At 47.4% G+C, this 23,955-nt stretch overlaps 1 protein-coding gene across 4 annotated transcripts in view; it reads left to right on the top strand.

The window, feature by feature from the left end:
* HMCN1 (hemicentin 1) overlaps positions 1-23,955 on the top strand; it is a 364,148-nt gene that overhangs the window by 99,686 nt on the left and 240,507 nt on the right. For all 4 annotated transcript variants that reach the window (XR_012906027.2, XM_075936754.2, XM_075936755.2 and 1 more), the window contains exons 5-6: positions 7,777-7,948; positions 16,604-16,710. Coding sequence is in view for 3 of the 4 variants with exons in the window: in XM_075936754.2 (XP_075792869.2) it covers positions 7,777-7,948; positions 16,604-16,710 (279 nt within the window). In the remaining variant the exon portion in view is untranslated. The remainder of the gene's footprint in view (positions 1-7,776; positions 7,949-16,603; positions 16,711-23,955) is intronic.

Genomic DNA, 23,955 nt, shown 5'->3' with positions numbered 1-23,955 from the left:
GTAATCACAGCTTATACGTGAGATAGCGTCCATTCAGTGTGGACGCTATCTTTCAAAAAAGCAGATCGCTTTTTCGATGACCTTTGCCAGTGAGGACACTCTCTTTCAGAAGAAGTTTTTTTGGACTACCTCTTCCGGAAAAGCTTCATATGAAAAAAGCCTGCAGTCTAGACATAGCCTCATGGCAACACAAAATATTTTAGGACAAGAATGAAAGAAGAAAAGTGTCTGAAGTTGAAAATGCATGAAGTGACTTTAAGTAAACAAAACAGATTGCTGCTTTTGCCTTATTCCAGCTGCTCTACACTATTCTAGCTGGGAAGGAGCAGGGATGGGACGAGCTTGGGAGAGGAGGCAGAGAAGAAGCCAGGCAGGGATTTGATATTCTAAATTAAATATAAATGTTTATTTTTTATTATGATTTGAAGTTGATGACAGTTCTATTAATACATGAATGATTAAAGTGTCTCTACTTGTTTTGAAATATTAAGCATGCTTTGTATTAATGTATTTGATTGCATTCTTGGGTTCATGGTTAGTGCACATGACTGATTCAGTCTTGCGGCCCACTGAAATGAAGAAGGGCCACTCATGTGGCTCACTGACTAGCCTTGTTTGCCTATTGCTGGTTTAGAGTGTCTGCACGACAAGTGCTGCAGCATGTAGCTGTGCCACTCTAAGCTCTGGAGTATAGCCAAAGCCTTAGAGCGGGGAGGGGGAGGGCAAGATAAGGCCTAGGGGCTGGAACTTGTCCGCCAAGCCTTTCCATCCACCCCACTGGACTCACAAGGCTCGGAGCAGTTGGCTGCTCCATATGCCTCTCTGTGCTGGGGGTAGCGGGAAGCTTCATGTGCTGCAAATCCCCTACTTCACCCAAGCTCCTTCTTAGACCCCACACCCTTTCCTGTACCTTTATCCCCTACTCCGAGCCCCCTTCTGCACCCAATCTCTGACCCAGACCTGTACCTCCTCCAAAGAAAAGCGCAGTCCTTGATCACTTACCAACATTTTTGAGTGCACCCCCCCATAAAAATGATTGCCCATCTCGCCTTAGGGTATATCTACACTTAAAACACTATAGTGGCACAGCTGTAAACCACCCCTCTGAGAAGCAGCAGTTAGGCCATACTCCTGTGTGACATAGCAATGATGAGGTAAGTCCCCAGTGAAGACAAGCCTTACTTTCAGGTTATGTCTACACTGGGAAGGTCTGGCAACAAAAGACGTGCAAAAGTCACCAAAAACGAAAACTGGTCAAACTGTTTTTTCGGCCTCCCATTGTCGACATTCCATAGCCACATTGCTAGCTCCCCTGTTGGCAGATAGAGCAAAGCAATGTGGGTGAGCATCCCACAGTGCACTGTCGTGGGAAGGCAGAGCTGATCCATGCCCTTCTTGGGATTCCCTTGTAGCTCTGTGAGCTCTCCATGCTGAGGAATGTGAAAGCAGCACAGCAGGCTCTCCTAATTCCTAATATAGGACAGAACAGAAGCATTCCAAGGATTTGCTCTTTGTTTGTTCCCCAAATGGAGCAGCTCACTCAGCTGTCAGACACTTCCTGGAGCTTAGAAAGGGGAGGAGGCGCATGCCTGCAGGACAGCAGAGAACACAAAACACTGAGCAGAGCTACTAGGGGAGGCATTGTGGGATACTGGCAGAAGCCAGTTCTTTCTACAAAACAAACAACAGAATCCACACTGGCTCTTTGTCAGCAATAAAGGGAGGGGGAAAGACAGGGGTGGAAATCTTTTGCTGCCTAAACTGGTTTTTTTCTTGACAAAAGTTGCATTGCAGTGCAAACGCTCTCACTGTTTTGTGCCCAAAAGCCAGTTTTTGGTAACAAACTGTGCCAATGTAGGCAAGCCCTAAGTCATGTATTTTTCTTTAGATTTGTACAAAGGGGGAAAGGGATGCTTTCCCAAGGCTCTTAGGGTATGTCTACACTACAAAGTTAATTTGAAATAACAGCCGTTATTTCGAATTAACTTTAATAGCGTCTATGCAGCCAAACCCCTATTTCAAAATAAATTCGAAATAGTGGAGCACTTATTTCGAATTTGGTAAACCTCATTCTACAAGGAATAACACCTAATTTGAAATAGCTAATTTGAAATGAGTGCTGTGTAGACACTTATTTTGAATTAGGGGGCCTCCAGCCCTTCCCAGTTCCCTCTGGTGGCCACTCTGGGCCAAACCAGGAAAACTCCTCTCCTCTCCCCCAGACCCGGGACCCTTAAAGGGGCAGACTCTGGCCACAGTGCCTGTGCCAGTTGCAAGCCTGCCAGCACACAGCCAGCAGACTGCGCACCTGGCACAGAATGAGCTAGCAACCTGTTGCCACTCAGCCCTCCACTGCTCCCCAGGAACAGGCTGGTGGCTCCCAGAAGCCTGCCTGGGGTGTCAAAAGGCGGGTGCCTGCCTGTTCTAGTGCGGAGATCATGGACCTCATTGAGGGTTGGGGGGAGGCCTCCAATACCTATGATCTCTGCACTAGGCACAGGAATATGGCCATATACAGCTGCATGGCTGCCAGCCTGACCACCAGAGGCCACATGCGCTACCAGGAGCAGGTGCGGAGCAAAATAAAAGAACTGCGGCAGGCCTATGCCAGGGCCTCCCAACCAGGGGCTGATCCGGAGGCCTGCCCACAGTACGAGGCCCTGGACCACATCGTGGGGGGTCAGACGGTCCATGCCCCCCGGTCAACTGACCCCGGGGCAGAGGACCCTGCCCCTGACACAGGGGAAGAGGAGGAGGATGGCAGCCAGGAGCCTGCAGGGAGCGTGCCCAGCACCCAGGACCCCCGAGCCGTACTGGAGAGCCCATCAGCAGCCTCATCCGAGGCCAGGGAGGCCTCTACATGTGAGTGCCATCACGGTCCCCTTATGCGGGGTGGCGGGGGAGGGGGGGAGGAGGGGAAGACCAAGGGCCATGTGCGTGGGCCTTTCCAACCACAGAGCAGGAGGCAACTTGTGCATCTGCCGTGCCAGCCAGGACATGTGGCCCCAGCTGGGTGCCATGCAGGGGCCCTGGCCTGTTCTCCTAACGCATCTACGCGTGAAGGCACATGACAGGCTCCTGACTCCAGGGAGAGACACTGCACACTGCCCTCCCTCCAGATGTCCCCTCTACACAGAGGCAGGGCACATCTCCCCTCCCCCCCCCCCCACACCACACTATAGATAGTACAGGGGCTGGGTTGCAGTCCTGGGCTAGCTCACACTCCCAGGGATAGCAGGATGTGATGGTGCGGATACCTGCCATCCTTGCCTTGCAAAGGGGGGCTGGGTTTCACCCACTGTGTCCCCAGGGAGAACTGACCACTTCTCTTGTTTCACCACAGCCGCAGCACCTGCAAGTGCAGGGTGCACCACCGCGCCTGGAACATCCACCCGCACCCGGGCCAGCAGGTGCACCCGGAACCAGGAGGAGTACCAGCGGCAGCAGCTGAGGTTACAGGGAAGGCAGGTCCACACCCAAGAGCAGTGGGTGCAAGAAGACCTGCAGCTGCGGCGGGAGAGCTTGCAGGAGCTGTGAGAGCAGGACCGTGCCCTCTGTGAGCACTTGCGGGTCCTGGTAGACCAATTGCTGCCTCCTACCACTCTAGCCCCTGCGGCCGCCCCAGCTATCACTCCTCCTCCCATCCCTGCTCCCCCTCTCATTTCTTCCGCCCCCTCCATCCCTTCTGCCCCACTCTCCATACCCCCTCCCTCCCAGGAACACCGAAGCCCCCGCACCCGCAGTGCTGCAAGATGGGAGGGCTGGCAAGACCCCCAACTCTGAGCTTCCCCTCCCCCTTCTTCCTCTTGCCTCCCCCTTCCAGCTCCCTCCTACCAGGTTTCCCCCCTACCCACTCCCGTCCTTATTCCCCCTCTCCTCCCACCCCAGTTATGTTAAATAAAGAGAGTTTTTTATGGCAACACAGGTGTTTTAATTGTACATCAGGAAGGGGGGTCAGGGAGGGGAAAGGGAAAGGAGGTGGGGGTGGAATGTAAGGCACAAGGCCCCAGTGGGGCATGCCAGGGGAACTTTAGTCCTCGTCCACTTGGAGGTTCTCCTGCAGGTCTTCCTGGATGCGGACAGCCCCCTGAAGGGCCTCCCAGCTGGCAACCGTGCGGGGCTGTGCATACTGGCCAGCCAGGCGGTCAGCCTCTGCCATCAAGGCAGGCAGGAAAGCCTCTCCCTTCCTCTCACATAAATTGTGGAGCACACAGCACGCTGCCACCACGTGCAGCGTATTGTGCTGGGAGAGGTCGAGGCGGGGGAGGAGGCACCTAAACCGTGCTTTCAGTTGGCTGAAGGCCCCCTCGACCACGATGCGGGCCCTGCTGAGTCTGGCATTGAAGGCCTGCCGGGAGGGGTTGAGGTGTCCCGTGTAGGGCTTCATCAGTCAGGGCTGTAGGGGGTAGGCTGCATCCCCCATCAGGCACACTGGCATGTCCATGTCCCCGACCCTGATGTGATGGTCGGGGAAGAAAGTCCCAGCGTGCAGCCTCTGGCACACAGAGGAGTTGCAGTACACCCGCGCGTTGTGTGCCTTGCTGGACCAACCCACATTAATGTCCATGAACTGGCCCCGGTGGTCAGACACGGCCTGCAGGATCACGGAGAAGTACCCCTTTCTGTTGGTGTAGAGGGAGGCCTGGTGGTCCGGGGCACGGATGGGGATATGCATCCCATCGATTGCCCCCCCCCCCGCAGCTGGGGAAGCCCAGAGCGCCGAACCCCTGGGTGACCACGTCCGGGTCAGTGAGGTGGACGACTCTGCAGAGCAGCACCCTGTTGATGGCCTTGACCACCTGCAGAGAGAGACACAAAACCGAGGGTTACTGGGGTGCCCGGGTGGCTGGGAGTGTTCGTTCCCTGCCACTCCCACTCCCAGGAGTAACCCCCGCTGCAATCCTGGCCACCGCGGGCGGTCTGTAGAGCAGCTGGGACAGACCGAACCTTCCCAGGGAGGGCACTTACACCACCTCCCCCCCGTTTTCTCCTCCTTGCAGCCCCCCTTCCTGGCCCAGTGGACGGTGAGTTCCGTACCTGCAGGAGCACTGCTCCGAAGGTGGATCTCCCCACTCCGAACTGGTTCCCCATGGATCCGTAGCTGTCCGGCATGGACACAAATTACAAAACAAATGAGTTAAGAAGTGGAATGCACAACCCCCCCTTTTTCCTCACAGAACGACCTCCCCTGGAAATGCTCATTAGAAACCACACTTTAGAGCCAGACAAGTTGCTGCATCTTGCAGTGTGCCCTGAAGGTCAACAAACCAGAGTTATTTTGCAGCAGAGTGAGATCTTGCTTAGAGCTGAGGAACCCTCGAGGAGAACCCTCCAGAATGGGTGCACATGACATACTCCATGAGTTTTTGAGACTGAGTTTCAAATTATTGTGTGCCCTCCCCAATGGCCAGACAGAATCGTTTTTAAAATAGTTTCTGCTCACTCCTCATAGGGGTAGGTGTAAACTAGATAGAGCCATATCACTTCTCTGTTTCACCTCTAACAGCTGTTTTAGGGTATGTCTACACTTGCTCCCTAGTTCAACCTAGGCAACTGAAATTGCTAATGAAGCGGGGATTTAAATATCTCGCGCTTCATTAGCATGATCACTCTGGTGCGTTACTCCGAGGAGTAACATTAGTTCGAACCAAGGGGTTTGGTTTGAACTAATGCGTCCCAGTGCACACTTTCACTTTTTAAACAGCTGTTGAGCAGAGTAATGCACCGGTGAGATCATGCTAATGAAGCGTGGGTTATTTAAATCCCCGCTTCATTAGCAATTTTGGGTGCCTACATTTGCATCCCTAGTTCGAACTGGGATGCAAGTGTAGACATACTCTTAGAGAGGAGTGGTAGGGATGGTCTTTGTTTGGGGCATGATACAAGCTATGCAAACACAGTGAAACCTGAAATCCCATGAAATATGTCAAGCTTTCTCCTTCAGTGCAAACTTGGAACTTAGCCCAGGTTTGCTGAAAGGTTTAAATCTTCCATGATTTTGACTTGATATTTTTAGTGGTTTTGACTGGCTTTTGCCTTGAACTATAAAGCTTGATTGACTCTGAAACTCAGGGAATGTGAACCAATACCAAATATAATTTGCATGAAGCACTGTCAAGCAAATGTGCCAGATTGTTCACAGCTCTGTTAGTAAGATCATTGGCAGCTGCAGAGGAAATACAGAGCCTTGAACTTTGGTCATTTATTTTACTTTCTCGTGTTGATTTGATGCTGATTGTTTGCAAATGCAAAATGTTAAGGGTCATAATTCTCCTAAGGACAGTTCAGCCCTGATGTAAATATTTATGTAACATCCTAGGATTTGTCACACTGGCTCTGATCAGCAGTTCAGCTAGTCCAGTCTCCCAGCTATGATATTAGCTTGTCCCAAATGCTTCAAAAGAAGACTCAGAAACTCCATAGATACTATGGCACAACATATCTATAAGGGTATGTCTGCACTGCCACCCTAGTCCGAACTAGGGTGGCTAATGTAGTCATTCGAACTTGCAAATGAAGCCCGGGATTAAAATATCCCGGGCTTTATTTGCATGTTCCCGGGCACCACCATTTTTAAATGCCCGGTAGTTCGAACTCCCTGCCCGCAGCTACACGTGGCACAGGCTAGGTAGTTCGAATTAAAGCTCCTAATTCGAACTACCGTTACTCCTCCTGCAATGAAGAGTAATTGTAGTTCGAATTAGGAGCTTTAATTCAAACTACCTAGCCCGTGCTGCGTGTAGCCGCGGGCAGGGAGTTCGAACTACCGGGCATTTAAAAATGGCGGCGCCCGGGAACATGCAAATAAAGCACAGGATATTTTAATTCCGGGCTTCATTTGCAAGTTCGAATGACTACATTAGCCACCCTAGTTCGGACTAGGGTGGCAGTGCAGACATACCCTAAGGGAAATATTCCTCTAGTCCAGATATTTTATGATTAGCATACACCTTGAAACATGGGAGTTTATGTCCCATTATAACTATGTTTTTTCTCAATATTTGTATCCATGTCTAGTCCTTTTAAAATATCTTGCTGTTCTTGGCCTCAGTGATATCTCATGGCAGCAGATTTCACAGGTTCATTACATATAGTATTTTTTAAAATTTATTTTTTTACTTTTAAAATTAATTGTCTTAATCCTGCAAACCAGGGATTCTCAGCCTTTTTCTTTCTGAGGCCCTCTGCAATGTGCTATACAAATGGCCTGGCCCATCTGTGCTGCAACTGTTTTTCTGCATATAAAAGCCAGGTCCAGCTTTGGGGGTAGCAAGCAGCACAATTGCCAGGACCGCAATCCACTGAGAGCCTGCAAAGCTGAGTTGCTCAGGCTTCTGCTTCAACCCTGGGTGGTAGAACTTGAGGCCCTGGGCTTCCTGCCCCATATGGTGGGGCATTGGCTTTCTGCCCCAGGTCTCAGCCACTCTAATGCCATCCCTACTTGACGGACCCTCTGAAACCTGCTCAAAGTCCCCTGGTAGCACTGGGCCGCTGGTTGAGAACTGTTGTGAAGGGCTCCATTGTCTGCAGTAAGGATAATCACATCAGTAAGAGAACAAGAATTTGACTCTTGATGTTTTTCTACCATATCCATTTCCTTTACCATGCAATTTTGTCAGTGATTTGATAGCCATGGTTCTAATATGGCTCTAGGTAACAAGGTCATTGCGCAGAGCAGTCAAAACACTGATCCAAGTAGGACCTTCTATGTGCAATCACTGCTGTATGGAAGATTTCCATGCTCTCTTATGACATCAGTATTATTTTTTCTTATAGGTGTTGAAGTGGGTGGAAGAAGCGGTGCAAGCCTCCAAAGTGCATCTCTTGTCTACAGATCATTTGAGCTTGGCAGTTAATACTTGGCAAATTCCTTTTGATCCCAGTCTGAAAGAGGTCACTGTGTCACTAAGTGGCCCTTCTCCAGTCATTGAAATCCGTGATCCATTAGGTGAGATATTGATATATTATTTTTATATTCTGGGGAGATAAACACCCCAGCTTTGCACTCTTCGGGTCATTTTCACATAGTTCTGCTTCTGTACTCTTATATGGCTCTGGGTGTGTCTACATTACAGGCAGTGATCAAGCTAGCAGGGGTCGATTTATCTCATCTAATATTGACATGGTAAATCAACCATGAATTGTTCTCCTGTAGACTCTGGCATTCCACCCGAATGAGAAGTGTAAGAGGAGTTGATAGGAGAACATCTCCTGTTGATGCACCACAGTGAAGACACTGTAGCAAGTAGATCTAATTAAACACATGGACTTGTGCTATGCTACTCATGTAGCTGAAGTTGTGTAACTTAGATCACTCCCCTGCAGTAGTGTAGACTGGGCTTCTGGAATAACTCAGCTGAGTTCACTGGGGTTACTCTGAGTTCACTGGGTTTATAATGGTACAACTGTGATCCCAGTGGTAAAACTTTGATTGGCTTCACTGGAGACGGGACTGGGTTTAAACTATTTTGGATTTCTGAAACTTAGTTGATCATTAAAGCTGGAGGAGCCAGAAAGTGATTCAGCAGTTTAATCACATCCTGGGCCGTCTTTAGGATTTATGGGGTCCTATGCAGTACTGTTAAAGTGGTGCCCTATGCCCAATGATAGCTGGGGGAGGGGAGAAATGATGATTTTTTTAGAAAAGTGATTTTATAATTTTTAGCTCCACACACATGAAATATTTTAAAGCACATTTTAAACTAAGGTCCTGTAAACTCCCACAATCAATTTAGAAACTGACAGTATGTTCCTAGGGTGGCCAAATGCCTGTTAAATGGCTTCATTTCCACTTGAATGGCTCTTTCATAGTTTCAGTGTCTGCTAATAGATCTGGCAGGCTTTGTCACTTTTAAATTAACTTGTTCCTTTCTGGAGGAATTGAGCCACAGAACAGGGATAGAAGAAGTGTGTAGTTGGATAGACATTAAGACATAATAGTGCCCCAAATGTTCAGGTGCCCTGCACAACTGTGTATTCTGAGTATGCGTAAGGAGGGCACTGATCACATCATTTCCAGAAATGTAAATGGCTCAAACATTTCCTGACTTTTCTAAACTTGCTTGCTGTAGGGTGCCACTTTGCTAGCTTCAGAGACTGGAAAAGCTTGTGTTTATTCACGCAATAGGCACTTTTTTCCTGGCAAGATTTGTAGTGGCATACATCTGAAGTAGTACATTGAGTTCAGTTGAGTTATTCTGAATTTATGCAGCAGTAACTTGGATTGTTGTCTGGCTCCAAATTTGCTTCTCAGGAGAAGCACCACTCTTTCACACTTTAAGCTAATATTTTGGAAGTTGAATGGAAAAAGCACAGTTGAGAGCAACCACCTCACAGACATGCATCTGACAAAGTGGGTCTTTGCCCATGAAAGCTTATGCTCCAACACTTTGATTAGTCTATAAGGTGCCACAGGACTCCTTGCCACCTCACAAATAGGCTTTTCTCAGTGAAAATGATGTTTGTAAAAGTTTAAAAACAGATATGGGGACTTTTTTCCTTCTTCTTCCAAGAATGTATTGTGGAGAAGTGAATCCTAGTACCATAGAAAAGACCTACAGGCAGTCCCCGGGTTACGTACAAGATAGGGACTGTAGGTTTGTTCTTAAGTTGAATCTGTATGTAAGTCGGAACTGGCGTCCAGATTCAGCCGCTGCTGAAACTGACCGCCAGTTCCGACTTACATACAGAATCAACTTAAGAACCCCAAGCGTCCCCAAGTCAGCTGCTGCTGAAACTGATCAGCGGCTGATTCCAGGAAGCCCGGGGCAGAGCAACTCTGCCTCGGGCTTCCTGTAGTCAGCGCTGGTCAGTTTCAGCAGCAGCTGACTTGGGGACGCCTGGGGCAGAGCACCTGGGGTGCTGCTGGGTTGCTCCAGTAGCGCTGATCCGGCGCTACTGGACCAACCCAGCAGCACCCCAGCTGCTCTGACCCAGGCGTCCTGATGCAGCCGCTGCTGAAACTGACCAGCAGCGGCTGAATCAGGATGCCTGGGGCAGAGCAGCTGGGATGCTGCTGGGTTGGTCCAGTAGTGCCCAGAGCGGCGCTGCGGGACCAACCGGCAGCGCCCCAGCTGCTCTGCCACAGGCGACGGAGAAAAGCCTAGTCTGCTGGGGGGAGGGGCGTACTAGCTGCGCACCCTCCCCCCCAGCAGACCAGGAAGACGCGGGCGGTGGACCGAGACGCACCGCGGTCCCGCCGCCCGGGTCCTCCGGGCTTTGCTCCCAGTCTCCCTAGTCTGCTGGAGACCAGCAGACCAGGGAGACAGGGAGCAAAGCCTCTGAGGATGCCGGCAGTGGGACAGCCGCAGCGCGCCTTGGCTGCCCCCCTGCCGGCTTCCCCTGTGGCTTTGCAAAGCCGCGGAGGGGCTCGCGCAGTGGAGCAGCCCAGGCTGCGCGAGCCCCTCCGCGGCTTTACAAAGCCGCGGGGGAAGCCGGCAGGGGGGCAGCCCAGGCGCGCCCCTTTGCTCCGCGTCTTCCTGGTCTGCAGACCAGGGAGACGCGGAGCAGCTTTTCTTGCCAGGGAGTACACGGGCGGCGGGACCGCGCGGTCCCGCAGTCCGTGTTTGTAACTGCAGATCCAACATAAGTCGGATCCGCGTAAGTCGGGGACTGCCTGTATTTGGTTCATCTATATATGGCAAAACTTGGACAATCTGGAGTGGATTTTCAAAGGGGGTTAAGAGAAGTAGGGTACGTCTACACTACAGCGCTAGTTCGAACTAACTTAGTTCGAATTAGTTAATTCGAACTAAGCTAGTTCGAACTAACGCATCTAGAACTAAAAACTAGTTCGAACTAGCGTTTTGCTAGTTCGAACTAGTAAGTCCACATTGAGTGGACTCTGAACCGGGCTTAAGGATGGCCGGAAGCAGTGCCGGCAGGGCATAAAAGGAGGACTTAGAGCATGGAGATGCTGTCTCAGGCTAGCCGAGGGCTGCGCTTAAAGGGTCCCGACCCCCACCCCGGACACACAGTTCTAAGGGGTGCCCCGCTTGCAAAGAAGTTCTGGCTTGGAGTGCCCTGAGTGCCCACACTGGGCACATCACACCACTCGGCCATCAGCCCGGCTGCACTTGCCGCAGGCTGCCATCTGGGGAGAGGGAGTAATTGGGGGGCTGCAGGAGAGCTTCCACCCCCAGAAGCCCGCAGAGCCAGCCCAGTCCTCCCCATCGGGGGCTCGTACCCCATTCCTCCCTCACCTCCTTCCACTTACCCTTCCCTAGCCCCCCTTCTTATTGATGTACAAAATAAAGATAACGTTTCTTCCAACATTGACTCTGTCTTTATTTGAAAAAAACTGGGGGAGACTGGGAAAAGGAGGTGGGAGAGGGGAAGAGAGAGGCTGGGAGAGGGGAGGGCAACTAACATGATCAGGGGTTGGGAACAGGTCCCAGATGAAGAAAGGCTACAGAGACTGGGACTGTTCAGCTTAGAAAAGAGGAGACGGAGAGGGGACAGGATAGAGGTCTCTAAAAGCAGGGGTTGGGTGGAGAGGGTGCATTCAGAAAAGTTCTTCCTGAGTTCCCATAAAGAAGGACTAGAGGACACCAAAGGAAAGGACTGGGTAGCAGGCTTGAAACTAGTAAGAGAAAGTTGTTGTTGTTGTTGTTGTTGCCAAAGCAAATAGTTAACCTGTGGAACTCCTTGCTGCAGGAGGCTGTGAAGGCTAGAACTAGAACAGAGTTTAAAGGGAAGTGAGATAAAGTCATGGAGGTTGGGGCCATGGAGTCCTATTAGCCAGAGGGTAGGAGTGGTGTCCCTGCCCAAAGTTTGTGGAAGGCTGGAGAGGGATGGCACGAGACAAATGGCTTGGTCACTGTCTTCGGTCCATCCCCTCCAGGGTCCCTAGGGTTGGCCGCTGTGGGCAGACAGGCTACTGGGCTAGATGGACCTTTGGTCTGACCCAGGACGGCCATTGTAAGCTCAGGGCTCAGTGTCGGGGGTCTCAGTGGACCCCCTTGATTTTCATGCACACCTGGTCCTGGGTGGCCAGGCTGGCAGCTCTCCTGCCCTAGACGGCCACTTTCCTGTGCCTAGTGCGGAGATCGTGGACGAGGTCCACGATGTCCGCACTAGCCCAGGAAGGTGCCCGCCTCTTGCGGTCCAGGGCAAGCTCCCGGGAGCCGCCAGCCTGGTCCCGGCAAGAGGGGGTGGGCTGGGGGGCATCGGGTGGGTGGCTCTGTGCCGTGCCAGGTGCAGGGTCTGCTAGCTGGGTGCTGGCAGGCTTGCACCTGGCACGGGCACCGTAGCCAGCCCGTGCCCCTTTAAGGGGTCCGGGGCCGGGAGGGGGGCATAGAGTTTCCCTGGTGTTGGCCAGAGTGGCCACCAGGGAAACCTGGGGAGGGCTAGCCTCCCACTAGTTCGAACTAAAGGGCTACACAGCCCTTAGTTCGAACTAGCTAGTTCGAACTAGGCGTTAGTCCTCGTAAAATGAGGTTTACCTAGTTCGAACTAAGCGCTCCGCTAGTTCGATTCAAATTCGAACTAGCGGAGCGCTAGTGTAGCGCATAGGAAAGTTAGTTCGAACTAACGTCCGTTAGTTCGAACTAACTTTCTAGTGTAGACATACCCGTAGATGCTTAAATCTGTTAAATTTCCGCTAAAAATCACCAGCTAATACAGGATTGTTTTCCATAGTGGTTTTTAGTGCTTAATCCAGTCTAGTGTCACAGACTAATTAACCTGAAGGATTTCCTTTAGTGTGGCCATGAAGTACTGATCTGCATGATCCATTCTACAAGTGTTAGTAGTGTAAATAGTCACTGCTAGCATAAAGGCATTTGCGTTTGGTGGCAGAGCCATGCCCCATGGGTTCTGCACTTCGAGGCGGCTTTGATATGCCTCAGAGGCTTGCTGTGGCCCTCCACACTGCTTCTTGTCTTTGCTAGAGGTCAGAGTCACAGCTTACTCAGCCGTTCTCATCATTGGCAAAGTTAAAGGATTGGGGTGAAACTCCTCCATAATCATGGCCTCCCTTTCTAGGAGCAGACTGTTTCGTGGTGTAGGGAGGGTTGTGGGGGTACCCAGACCCACCCACTACTCCCAAGTTCCAGCCCAGGGACCCTAGGCAGCAGTAACTGACAGGGAGTTTCCGCTAGCCCCAATACAGTAGCCTTTTCCCTGGGCCACTTTCTCAAACACGTAAGAATGGCCCTACTGGGTCAGACCAAAGGTCCATCTAGCCCAGTATCCTGTCTGCCGACAGAGGTCAATGCCAGATGCCCCAGAGGGAGTGAACAGAATAGGTAATTATGAAACCCCTACTCATTTTTTTTTTGCCCTTTTCTGAACCTTTTCCAATGCTAATATATCTTTTTGGAGATGAGGTGACCACATCTGTACACAGTATTCAATATGTGGGTGTACCATGGATTTATATAGAGGCAGTAAGATATTCTCTGTCTTACTCTCTATCCCTTTTTTAATGATTCCGAACACTCCATTAGTACTTTCTCCCTGGTACACAAGTGAATCTTTCCTGTTTCAGCATACTCGTTCCTTTCTCATCAACACACTTCCTCTTCTCAGTCCTTTACTTTTCTCCTTCCCCCTCCCTGACCTGAGGGTAAGCCTTTTAAAGTAACCCAACAGGATGCAGGTGCCTGATTAGCCTGTTGTTTCAAACAAGCTCTTAATTAGCCTCAGGTGCCTGCTTGCCTTGATTTGGTGACAGCCATCTCTGCCAGTTTATTTAGAAAACAGAAAAGCATTTGCCCAGCTCCCAGTATGTCTACCCTCCACCAAACTATTGACTACGGGTAGCCAGCTGCCCTGGCTTTGTCACAATTTCTAATGCCCTTATAAAAACTTTGTATTATCTTTTTCAACAGTTGTACCCACAACATACAACTTTTCTTTCTCTAACAATCAATGGGGCTTTGGCCATATCATGTCATATGTGTAAGAAGGAGCTAAACCAGATCTCAGTATCTGAATATACCTGAATATAGTATAAAATCATGAGTGGAGAGGGCCGATAAAGAAAAGTTATTTATTAGTTCCCTAAATAGAAGAACTAGAGGACACAACATGAAATTAATGGGGAGCAGGTTTAAAACTAATAAAAGAAAGTTCTTCTTCACACAGCGTGTAGTCAAGCTGTGGAACTCCTTGCCAGACTAGGCTGTGAAGGCTAGGACTATAATAGAGTTTAAAGAAGCTAGATAATTTCATGGAGGTTAGGTCCATAAAAGGCTATTAGCCAGGGGATAAAATGGTGTCCTTGGCCTCTGTCTGTCAGAGGCTGGAGAGGGATGGCAGGAGACAAATCGCTTGATCGTTGTCTTCGGTCCACCCTCTCTGGGGCACCTGGTGCTGGCCACTGTCGGTAGACAGGATACTGGGCTAGATAGACCTTCGGTCTGACCCAGTACGGCCGTTCTTATGTTCTTATGTTCTTATAGTAGCTGGCCCTTACTAGCTATGAGCCAAACCAAAACCAAGAATCAAGCGCCTCTGAATCATGAAAACATTCCAGTCCAAACTCTGAACCATGTGCCCACAATTATTTAGTGGTGAAAAGATAAAATGAAGGTTACTGGTTTGGTATACTACTTATAAGGGTATTTTAAATAAATGTATTGCTCCTTTATAAGTTAGAACACTTAGGATGCTCCAGAAATTAAAATTCAAGGTAGTGCTTTGTGGGCTTTGAGTGACTTTCAGCCAGAGCTTTATTTTGAGCTTTTTAAAATGTCTGTGAAATGTTCCTTTTTACAGCATGGTACCCGAGTCAACTCTTCTGTCTGAGGCATTCCTCCTTGTTTACAGGAAGGGAGACTTTGCTTAGAATGTGTCTCTGAAGAGCATGATTAATAGAGTTCTGTGTGGAGTTCTGCGTTAAATGCTAGTTCTGCCAGATGTGCTTTGTTTACTTTAAAATACATATCATCCTTTGTTGCTTCAAGTGACTTTCAAATCATGGGCAATGTGGGACAATGTGATGAAAGGTTGTCTGACAGTGCTCACAGTTTAATTCATTTCTGGGGACTTCCTCTTAAAAACACTTAACTGCTAGAGTTGGGTTTACTACCCCGAGTAGTCCCTTTCGCTTCAGGATGATGACTTGACACATTAAGCACTAAGTCCGCTCCTGTCTGATTGCAGGATCAGACCCTGAATTAGAAAACAGTTGCATCTCTTTCTTCTTTGTAACATCACAGCTCCTTGGCTGAGCTGCACAGCTGCTGGTGACACACCACCAGCAAACCCAACCCCAAAGCCCTTGTGTAAAACCCTAAGAAGATTACCCCTCTACCCAGTTATTTGTCAGCTGTCTCAGTATTGGGTAGGGCTGCTCTCATTTAACAAGAAACCAATCTGGTATGAACACAGCTCTGGATCAAAGGAATTTTGACCTGCGTCTAAATCATACACTTTTCAGGATGGGGACTACAGGTAGATTCCTGGGCTCAGTGAAGTCAATGGGAGTTGTGCTATTGATTTCTATTGGGGTTTTCTGCGTCCTCTGAGGATGTGGAGCAATATAGCCAATTTGCCCTTCTTGTTCATGTTTGAGGGGCAAGATTCTCATCTGGTTAAAAATAGCTCCAAATCAGTGGGGCTATGCCAATTTACATCAGCCAGCAGTGTGGCCCATATGTACAGTACCCCAACTTGAACCCTTTCCTGCACTTCAGCCTCATCTCTTGTTTTGGAGCACTGCTTCATATTGTTCAGCCACTGATTGGCACATAGTTTGTGTCTAAACTACATCCCTTTTCTCTGAAAAAATGAGTACAGGATCTTTCAAAAAAGGGTTTTATTTTCCTACGATTCTCCCCCAAACAGCTGTTTTTCTTTTGAAAAGCCCCTTTTCGAAAAAACAAAAAACCGCAGCCGCCATTATGCAAATGAAGAGTAGGAAATTTAAATCCCGGCTTCATTTGCAATTTCAAAGTGTCTAATTTACATCCCTTTTTCGAGAAAAGGGATGTAATCTAGACGTACCCTTAATGATTAGCAGAAGAGGTAACTGAGCGTCACCAATTCCAATATGACATTATGGAAACTGGTGTTCCGCTGTTGAGGCAGAATGTATCTGATAGCCAGGCTAAATTTACAATGAGAATTTAAGGAGTTTGAACAACATTGCGAGAATGTCTTAATATTATAACACTGGGGCAGCACCCACAGTCCTAGCACCAGTGGAATTGCTACAGGGAACTGGCTAGCAGTGCTTTTACCACCGTGCCATCTATCTTGCTAAGAACAGGTCTAGAGCATGGGTTCCCAAACTGGGAGGCGTGAAGAAATTCCAGGCAGGGTGCAAGGCACCCAGTCCCCTCCTCACCCCCCCCATCAAGTTTTGCTGCCCCAGTCAGTTCCTTTTTTTTTTGTGGTTGTTCAACAAGTTTTACTGTTGGGTGGGGGGGCGTGAGGGTTTTTCAAAAATCAAAAAGGGTGCATGATGCCAAAAACATTGGGAACCACTGGTCTAGAGGATAGCAGGGAGAGCATACAACAAAGAATTGCCAGGAACAGCTTGAAGATAGATATTTCTGTAAATATCATAAATGAGCTAACTAATAAGTCATACACTAAGCATATGTGTAACATGACTAAGAGAAATTTATTCACTCCATGTTTATTTGTGTTTTAGGTAAGCAGATAACGAAAGGATCTGGCTTGAATGAGTTGCTAAATATCCACAACTCTGCCAAAGTGGTGAATGTAAAAGATCCAGAACCTGGAATGTGGACAATTAAGGTATTAACTTACTGTCTCTGTGTATGATGTGTGGCAACTAATTTTGTTGGCAGTAGCATTAAGACTTTGTCCAGTTTAGAGAATTATGTTAGGTCAATTCCTGCCAGCGTGTTCTTTTTCTGTATCTAGGAGCAAAACAGTGAACATACTGTGTGTTTGTTGTGCTTGCAAAGAGCATGTGCAGCACTGTGGGACATATGGGAGAAAAGATCTACAATGCGTAGGCCAAGGATTTGGTTTGTAGGCTTATGAACAGTGCAGGTGCTATTGTATTTGATTCATTATTCTATGAGGGTGCATGTACACAGTGGCGCTACTTCAGGATAATGGACATTATCCCAAAATAGCATTCTTTGGGTCTTAACAGTATGGCCAGATACATTTGAAATAAGGGGCTTCTTATTCCGGCATCCTATAAACCTTTGTTGCATGAGGATTAAGGAAGATGCTGAAATAGAAATTAGAGCTGTGTAAACAGTGCTGTATGAACATTGAATAGAGAGCTTGGGGCCCAATCCTTTAAACCTTCAAGCAAACATGTAAATTTACCCATATGAGTATTGTCATTATGTATGTGTTCACAAGATTGGGCCTTAAAAGATTTAGAGCTGGTGTACACTAGAAAATTAGGTCAGTGTAACTGCATTGGGGTGTGAAAAATCCACAAACCCCTGAGCAGTGTCGTTAACCTGACCAAACTACTGGTAAAGATAGCGCTAAGGAGCAGAGGGAGGTGCATCATCTGCACTGATGGAGGAATTCCTCCTGTTGGCAAAGGGAGTGTCTAGACCAGGGGTGGGCAGTAATTTTTGATGGGGGGGGCACTCCAAGATTTTGGAAAGTGGTCGAGGACCTCACTCTCCCATGATATTAATGGAGGAGATGCGGGGTCTGGGATGGAGTTTGGGTGCAGAAGGGAGCTTGGGGTAAGGGATTGGGCTGCAGGAGGGAGACTGGAGTCTGGGAGGGAGTTGGGATGAAGCAGGTGGTTGTGATCTAGGGCAGGGGACTGGAGTGCAGGGGTTTGGGATGTGACCTAGCGTAGGAGGGGGTTGTGATCTGGGGCAGGAGATTGGGGTGTCAGATCTGGGAGGGGGCAATCCCGGTAAATGACAGACACCTCCCTGGTGCATCTGTTGCCTCAGTGTATCTCATATTTCCCAAAAGTTCAACTTCTGTCTGGCATTAAAATATAGAGCCATAAAAAACAGGGAGATCAAACTTCCACTCCTCATGATGATGGCCACTATGGGTGTGTCTAGACTACATGCCTCCTTCGACGGAGGCATGTAGATTAGCCAGATCGGAAGAGGGAAATGAAGCCCCGATTAAAATAATCGCGGCTTCATTTAAATTTAAATGGCTGCCCCGATCTGCCGATCAGCTGTTTGTCGGCAGATCGGGGGAGTCTGGACGCGATGCCCGGACAAAGAAGCCTTTCTTCATCGACACAGGTAAACCTGGTTTCACGAGGCTTTTTTTCCAAAAATACTAGACTGTCCAGGTCAATACTGGACACCTGGCAACCCTACCTGCCCTTCTTCATCTCTTGATGAAGTGGTTATGCCACCTCCACTATCTCTGGCTGATGATTTTGAACAGTTCCAAGAGGGTCATGGATTCGTTGAAACTCTCTTTTGAGAAGATAAAAGAACCATGTCATGAGCTTCTTGACCTCCTTCATACAGCTTAATTCTCTTGGATCCTACAATTCTGCTCACATGCAAGAGAGCAGACGAAAATGTTATGATGCCCCATAGGATTCAGAGTTTTTCTTTTTTCTTTTCTCTCCTAACTCTTTAGTGGTTGAGGTGCTAAATGTATGTGGAAGGACACTGCATCTGGGTCCTATAATAAAGATCATAAGTTCCAGTCAGTAGAAAATTGCATTTGTCTGCTACTTTACAATTTAGAACGGCCAACTATCACATGTTAATGGTCAACTACAATCAATGCAAATACAAATTATACCAAGGCAAATTCGTATCCATTCTTCCAACAGAACACAGAGAGCCCCATTCCAAACAATTATAAAGCAACTGGGTTCCAGAACATTTTTGCAGAACACTCTCAAAACTGCAGATCCTGCTGCTCATTTGATTTCTACAGTGGTATTTATGAGGCAGGCCTCCTGAGTTGACGTTTATTTCTCCCACATTTGTGCAGAATATTTTTTTAAGTGTACCGAGTCATGTGCAAATGTGCTCCACCAGTAGTAACAAAAAGCCAAGGTATGGGCACTCTGCTAATCAGGTAGCATCAGAATCTCTCCTGAGCGGTTGCATAAGCACCCAGCTTACAGAGAACACTGGGTAGGAGATCCCACAGAGATCCCACCCAACCAAATTCTCAGATTTCCAGAATCTCAATGCAAAAGGCAGGCTTCAGAGGAGAAAGCTTGCTACTACCCAGACTTCATCCACATGACGTACAACCACAAAACACCAGTTTTCATGCAACGGACAAAGTCCTAAGCTGCCATTTACTTTCATACCAACTGCACAGTTCCACCTGTCTTCATCGCATTGGCAACCACATGGATTACTTCTACCAGGCGTGGGAATCTATTGCTTTGGGCAGGCAGGTTTTGAGGATGATCTCCCCAAGCTTCTCTATCCATTTCACTTCTCTTCCCCATCCTCTTTCCCCATCCCTTTTCAGAGACCCTTCTCAAGAACTTGCTACAATAGGAAATAAACTCTTCTTTGCTTGGATGCTATGGGACAGATTTCTAAGTATTTTCTAGTTCCAAAAAAGAATGGCATTTGGAGACCCAATTTAGCAGTTTGTGCAACTTCAGTGTGTACACAAGCTTAAGTTTAATGTGTAGATTAAAACAAGTTATTGAGGTTATTTTGGCATTAGGTCAGCGTTAGTGAACATGCCATTAACTATCTTTACATACTGTATGATCAGGTTAGGACATTTAATTCATTTTTCCTGAACCAGCTAAATCAAGATAAAAGGTAATATCCAAAACTCAGGAACTAGTAGTAATGGAGACTTCAACAACCCAGACATCTGTTGGAAAAGTAACAGAGCAAAACATCAAGTTCTTGTACTGTATTGTGGACAACATCTTGTTTCAGAAGGTGGAGCCTGTAATCAGGAGGACAGCCATTTTAGACTTTATTATGACTGACAGGGAGAAATATTGACAAATTATTGCTTGTGTGCAGGGCCGGACTAAGGGGTGGGGGAGCCGGGAAGCTGCCCAGGGCGCCAACCGATGGGGGGTGCCTGATGGCAGCTGTAAGGGGTGCCATGTGCCAGGGGGCCACGCAGCGCTCCTTAGAACTGCCATCAGGCGCCGCGTGCCCGGCTCCCGCAGTGCTGGCCCCCCCCATTCCTGCAGCGCTGGCCAGCAGCGCCCTTCCCCCCACGTCCATGGGGCCCTGTACAGCCAGGTGTGGCCCACCCTGAGCTGCGCGCCAGCAGCAGTGGCCGGGCCGGGCTGGGCAGCGCATGCGCCGTGTGCCCCAGGGGCGGGCCTCGAGTTGTGCGCCAGTGGCCGTGGCTGGGCAGCGCATGCGCCATGCACCCGGGAGCAGCGCCACGTGCCTGGGCCCGGGGCGCCAAAATGGCTCGGGCCGGCCCTGCTTGTGTACAAATGCTAGATATCCAAATATTAAAACGGGTGAATGGAATGGGTTGCCTAGGGAGGTGGTGGAATCTCCATCCCTAGAGGTTTTTAAGTCCCGGCTTGACAAAACCCTGGCTGGGTTGATTTAGTTGGGATTGGTCCGGCATTGGGCAGGGGGCTGGACTTGATGACTCCTGAGGTCTCTTCCAGCTCTATGATTCTATGATTCTATGAACTGAGTGTCTGGTATTAAATAAAATATCGATATAACAGGCATTACAGAAACTTGATGAAACAATGATAATTAATGGGACATGGTAATACCAGGGTACAAAATATATAGGAATAATGGAGTAGGTCACAGTAGAGGAAGAGCACAGAATAGTAGGGGAGCACTCCTTGGCTTCTCCCTTTCCTCTCCTTCCTGTACTTCCTTCCTATCAGCCTTATGTAGCCCTCTGGTTAATGAGGCTAGCAGCTACTTCCCATTACCAATTAGCTGCTAAGACAGCTCTAATTAACCTTCTGGCTCATGATTTCCCAGCCAGCACCCGGTCACATCAGTTGGCAACAGATTGATAAGCCATCCAGTACTAAATCACCAGTACCGGATGACATTCACCCAAGCATTCTGAAGGCACTCAAATGTGAAATTACAGAACAGCTAACTGCAGTTTCTAACCTACCATTTAAACCAGCTTCTGTTCCAGATAACTGGAGGATAGCTAATGTAACTCCAATTTTTAGAATCTCTCCAGAGCCATCTTGGCAATTACATGGCAGTAAACCTAACTTCAGTACCAGGCATGTTGATTGAAACGATAATAACAGAATTGAACAGACACATAAGTAACCACGATTCCTTGGGGAACAGTCAGACAGGTTCTGTAAAGGTATGTCATACCTCGCCAGTCTATTAGAATTCTGTGTTCACATATGAACAAAGGTGATCCAGTTGATATAGTATATTTAAACTTTCAGAAGGCTTTTGACAAGGTCAGGAAAGGCTCAGAAGTATGGGATAAGAGGCAGCGTCCTCTCATGCATCAGTAACTGGTTAAAAGATGGGAAACAAAAGGTAGGACTAAATGGTTAGTTTTCACAATGGAAAGAGATAAACAATGGTCCCCTCAAAGGATCTGTATTGGGGTCTGTGCTCTTCAACATATTCATAAATTATTTGGAAAAGAGAGGTAACTGTAAGGTGGTAAAGTTTTGCGGATAATACAAAATTACTCAAATCCAAATTACTGACTGCAAAGACTTACTAAGGGATTTCCCAAAATTGGGCAACTGAGCAAGAAAATAGCAACAGAAATTAGTGTTGCTAAGTGCAAAGTAATGAACACTAGAAAAAAAATCCCAAACATATGTACAAAATATGGGATCTTAATTAGTTGTTATCACTCAAGAAAGATCTTGGAATCATTGTGGATAGCTCTCTGGAAACATTTTCTATAAACATCTGGTCAGTGTGCAGCAGCAGTCAAAGCAGCTAACTTGTGAGGAACCATTGGGAAAGGGATAGATGATGAGACAGAAAATATCATGCAACTGCGTGAATCCATGGTACACCTACATCTTGAATACTTTGTGTAGTTCTGTTGCCTCATCTCAAAAGGACATGTTAGACTTGAAAAAATTACAGAGGAAAGGGCAACAAAATGAATAAGGGAATGGAACAACTGCCATAGGAGGAGAGATTAAAGAGACTCAGATTATTCAAATTGGAATTAAGATGACTAAGAGGTCATCTCTTGAGATGACTAATGGGGTAGGATAGAGGTTTATAAAATCAGAATGCGAATAAGGAAGTATTATTGCCCCTTCACATAACAACCTGGGATCACTCAATAAAATTAATAGGCATTGGGTTTAAAACAAACATAAGGAAGCACTTTTTTACCCAATAAATAGTTAACTTGTGGAATTCATTGTCATGGGATGGTATGAAGGCCAAAAGTATAACTGGGTTAAAGAATTAGATAAATTCATCAGTTGGTGCAAAGTCCTGTGTAAAGACAAGTGCTAAGGGTGGATTTAAGTCAAAGGCAAGAGTAAAATGAATTCCCTTGTACTCAGCCTCGTTGTTTGCTCTCATGCCAGTTAAGCAAATATTCTGTTTGTCAGAGTGTCAATTAAGTGGATGCATGAATGCTTTATAACCCAGAAGATTCCTTCTTTGTGCTCCTGCCACAGCCCTGAGGAAGAGTGCAAACAGAACTCCTGGCTGATGCTAATGGCAGCCCTGGCCTTTATTGCAATGGGAAGATGCTAGGAGGACAAGTTCATGGCCCCTTCTTCCACTATGCATCAGACAACAGAACTGAACTTGGGGAGAATGTTCCAAAGGCGGCAGGGCTGTCAAGTCTGGGCCTCAAGGACAAATGCTGGCAGAAAACCAAAATTGCTCTAGATACATAATTTCTTAGATCTAGTGAAAACTCTGCTTAGAACTATTTTTAGATGAAGCAGTTGTTTTTCATAACTGACTGCCTGGACAATCAGCCATGTAGGCACTATGACAAATTGGTATCTGTCTTACTGGAACAGCCATTATTTATTTCCCTTAGTTAGCCTTTCACCTCAGAAAAATCACTATGTAAAGTCTCTGTAATATAAGCCAGCTGTTAACAATATTAAAGGATACAAAAAATAGTAAATGCAATACCAAATAACTCCTGTTATTGAACATTAATTGGCTGTTAAATGTTCACTGGACAAATGTAGTAACAACGTTTCCTTTTCGTAGTTTTATACGACATCTGTATAAGACTTTTATAGCAGGATTAAAAAATTTGCAGAGCTTTCCCTGACCTCTTCAAATGCTGTAAAATCTCAATGCAAGAAAACAGGCTGAGGAGCAGAACTGTGTGAATTATTCATTACAAACAATACATTTGACTTGAGTATTGGTAACATTGTTCATTATTAAAAATGGCTTTAAAACACTTATTTTTAGAAATGACCTTTTTACTATAGTTTTTTCCTTCTCTTTCCCTCCCCATCCCCTTTTTCTGCTATTTATTTGTACCTCTTGACCCCTTGCTCCATTCATCTGAAGAAGTGGGTTGCGCTCATGAAAATTCATGATACCATCTACATGAGAGATGTACCTACAAGATCACTTTTTCAATTTAAATCCAATGTAAGATCTACCTCAAACCCAAATACCCTTGCCCAGCTTCCTTCCTGCCCCTTATTTGAGGCCCTGCTCCTGCTCACCCCTTCTCTTAGGCCTCACCCTGGTCGCTCCATCTCAGGGGCTGCAGGGATGTGCAGCCACTTCCAGAAGCAGCAATTACCATGGGGATAATGACTCCAGCCATAACAGGTTCGGCATTTTAGAACTCACTACTCAAAACATTAAATTTAAGCGTAAGAGAGAAATTTAAATTATGTAATGCACAGACCAGTCAAAACCCAAAAGTAACAAACTTTGCAAGCAGTAAAAGAAGTAAAAACAACCCCTCCAAGTATGTGTTGGGTCAGGAGATAAGAGTGAAGGACAGTTGATGTTTGTAAGAATGACAGACACACAGTGTTAAAAAATAACAAATAATCTGGTAGCACTTATAAAGACTAAGAAAACATGTAGTGGCATCATGCGCTTTTGTGGGCACAGCCCACTTTTTCACATGACGGGAGTGTTGGATAGTGAC

Source organism: Pelodiscus sinensis, chromosome 9 (assembly GCF_052426305.1).
Source record: "Pelodiscus sinensis isolate ZL-2025 chromosome 9, ASM5242630v1, whole genome shotgun sequence".
NCBI lineage: Eukaryota > Metazoa > Chordata > Testudines > Trionychidae > Pelodiscus > Pelodiscus sinensis.
This window is presented reverse-complemented; position numbering and strand designations above follow the sequence as displayed.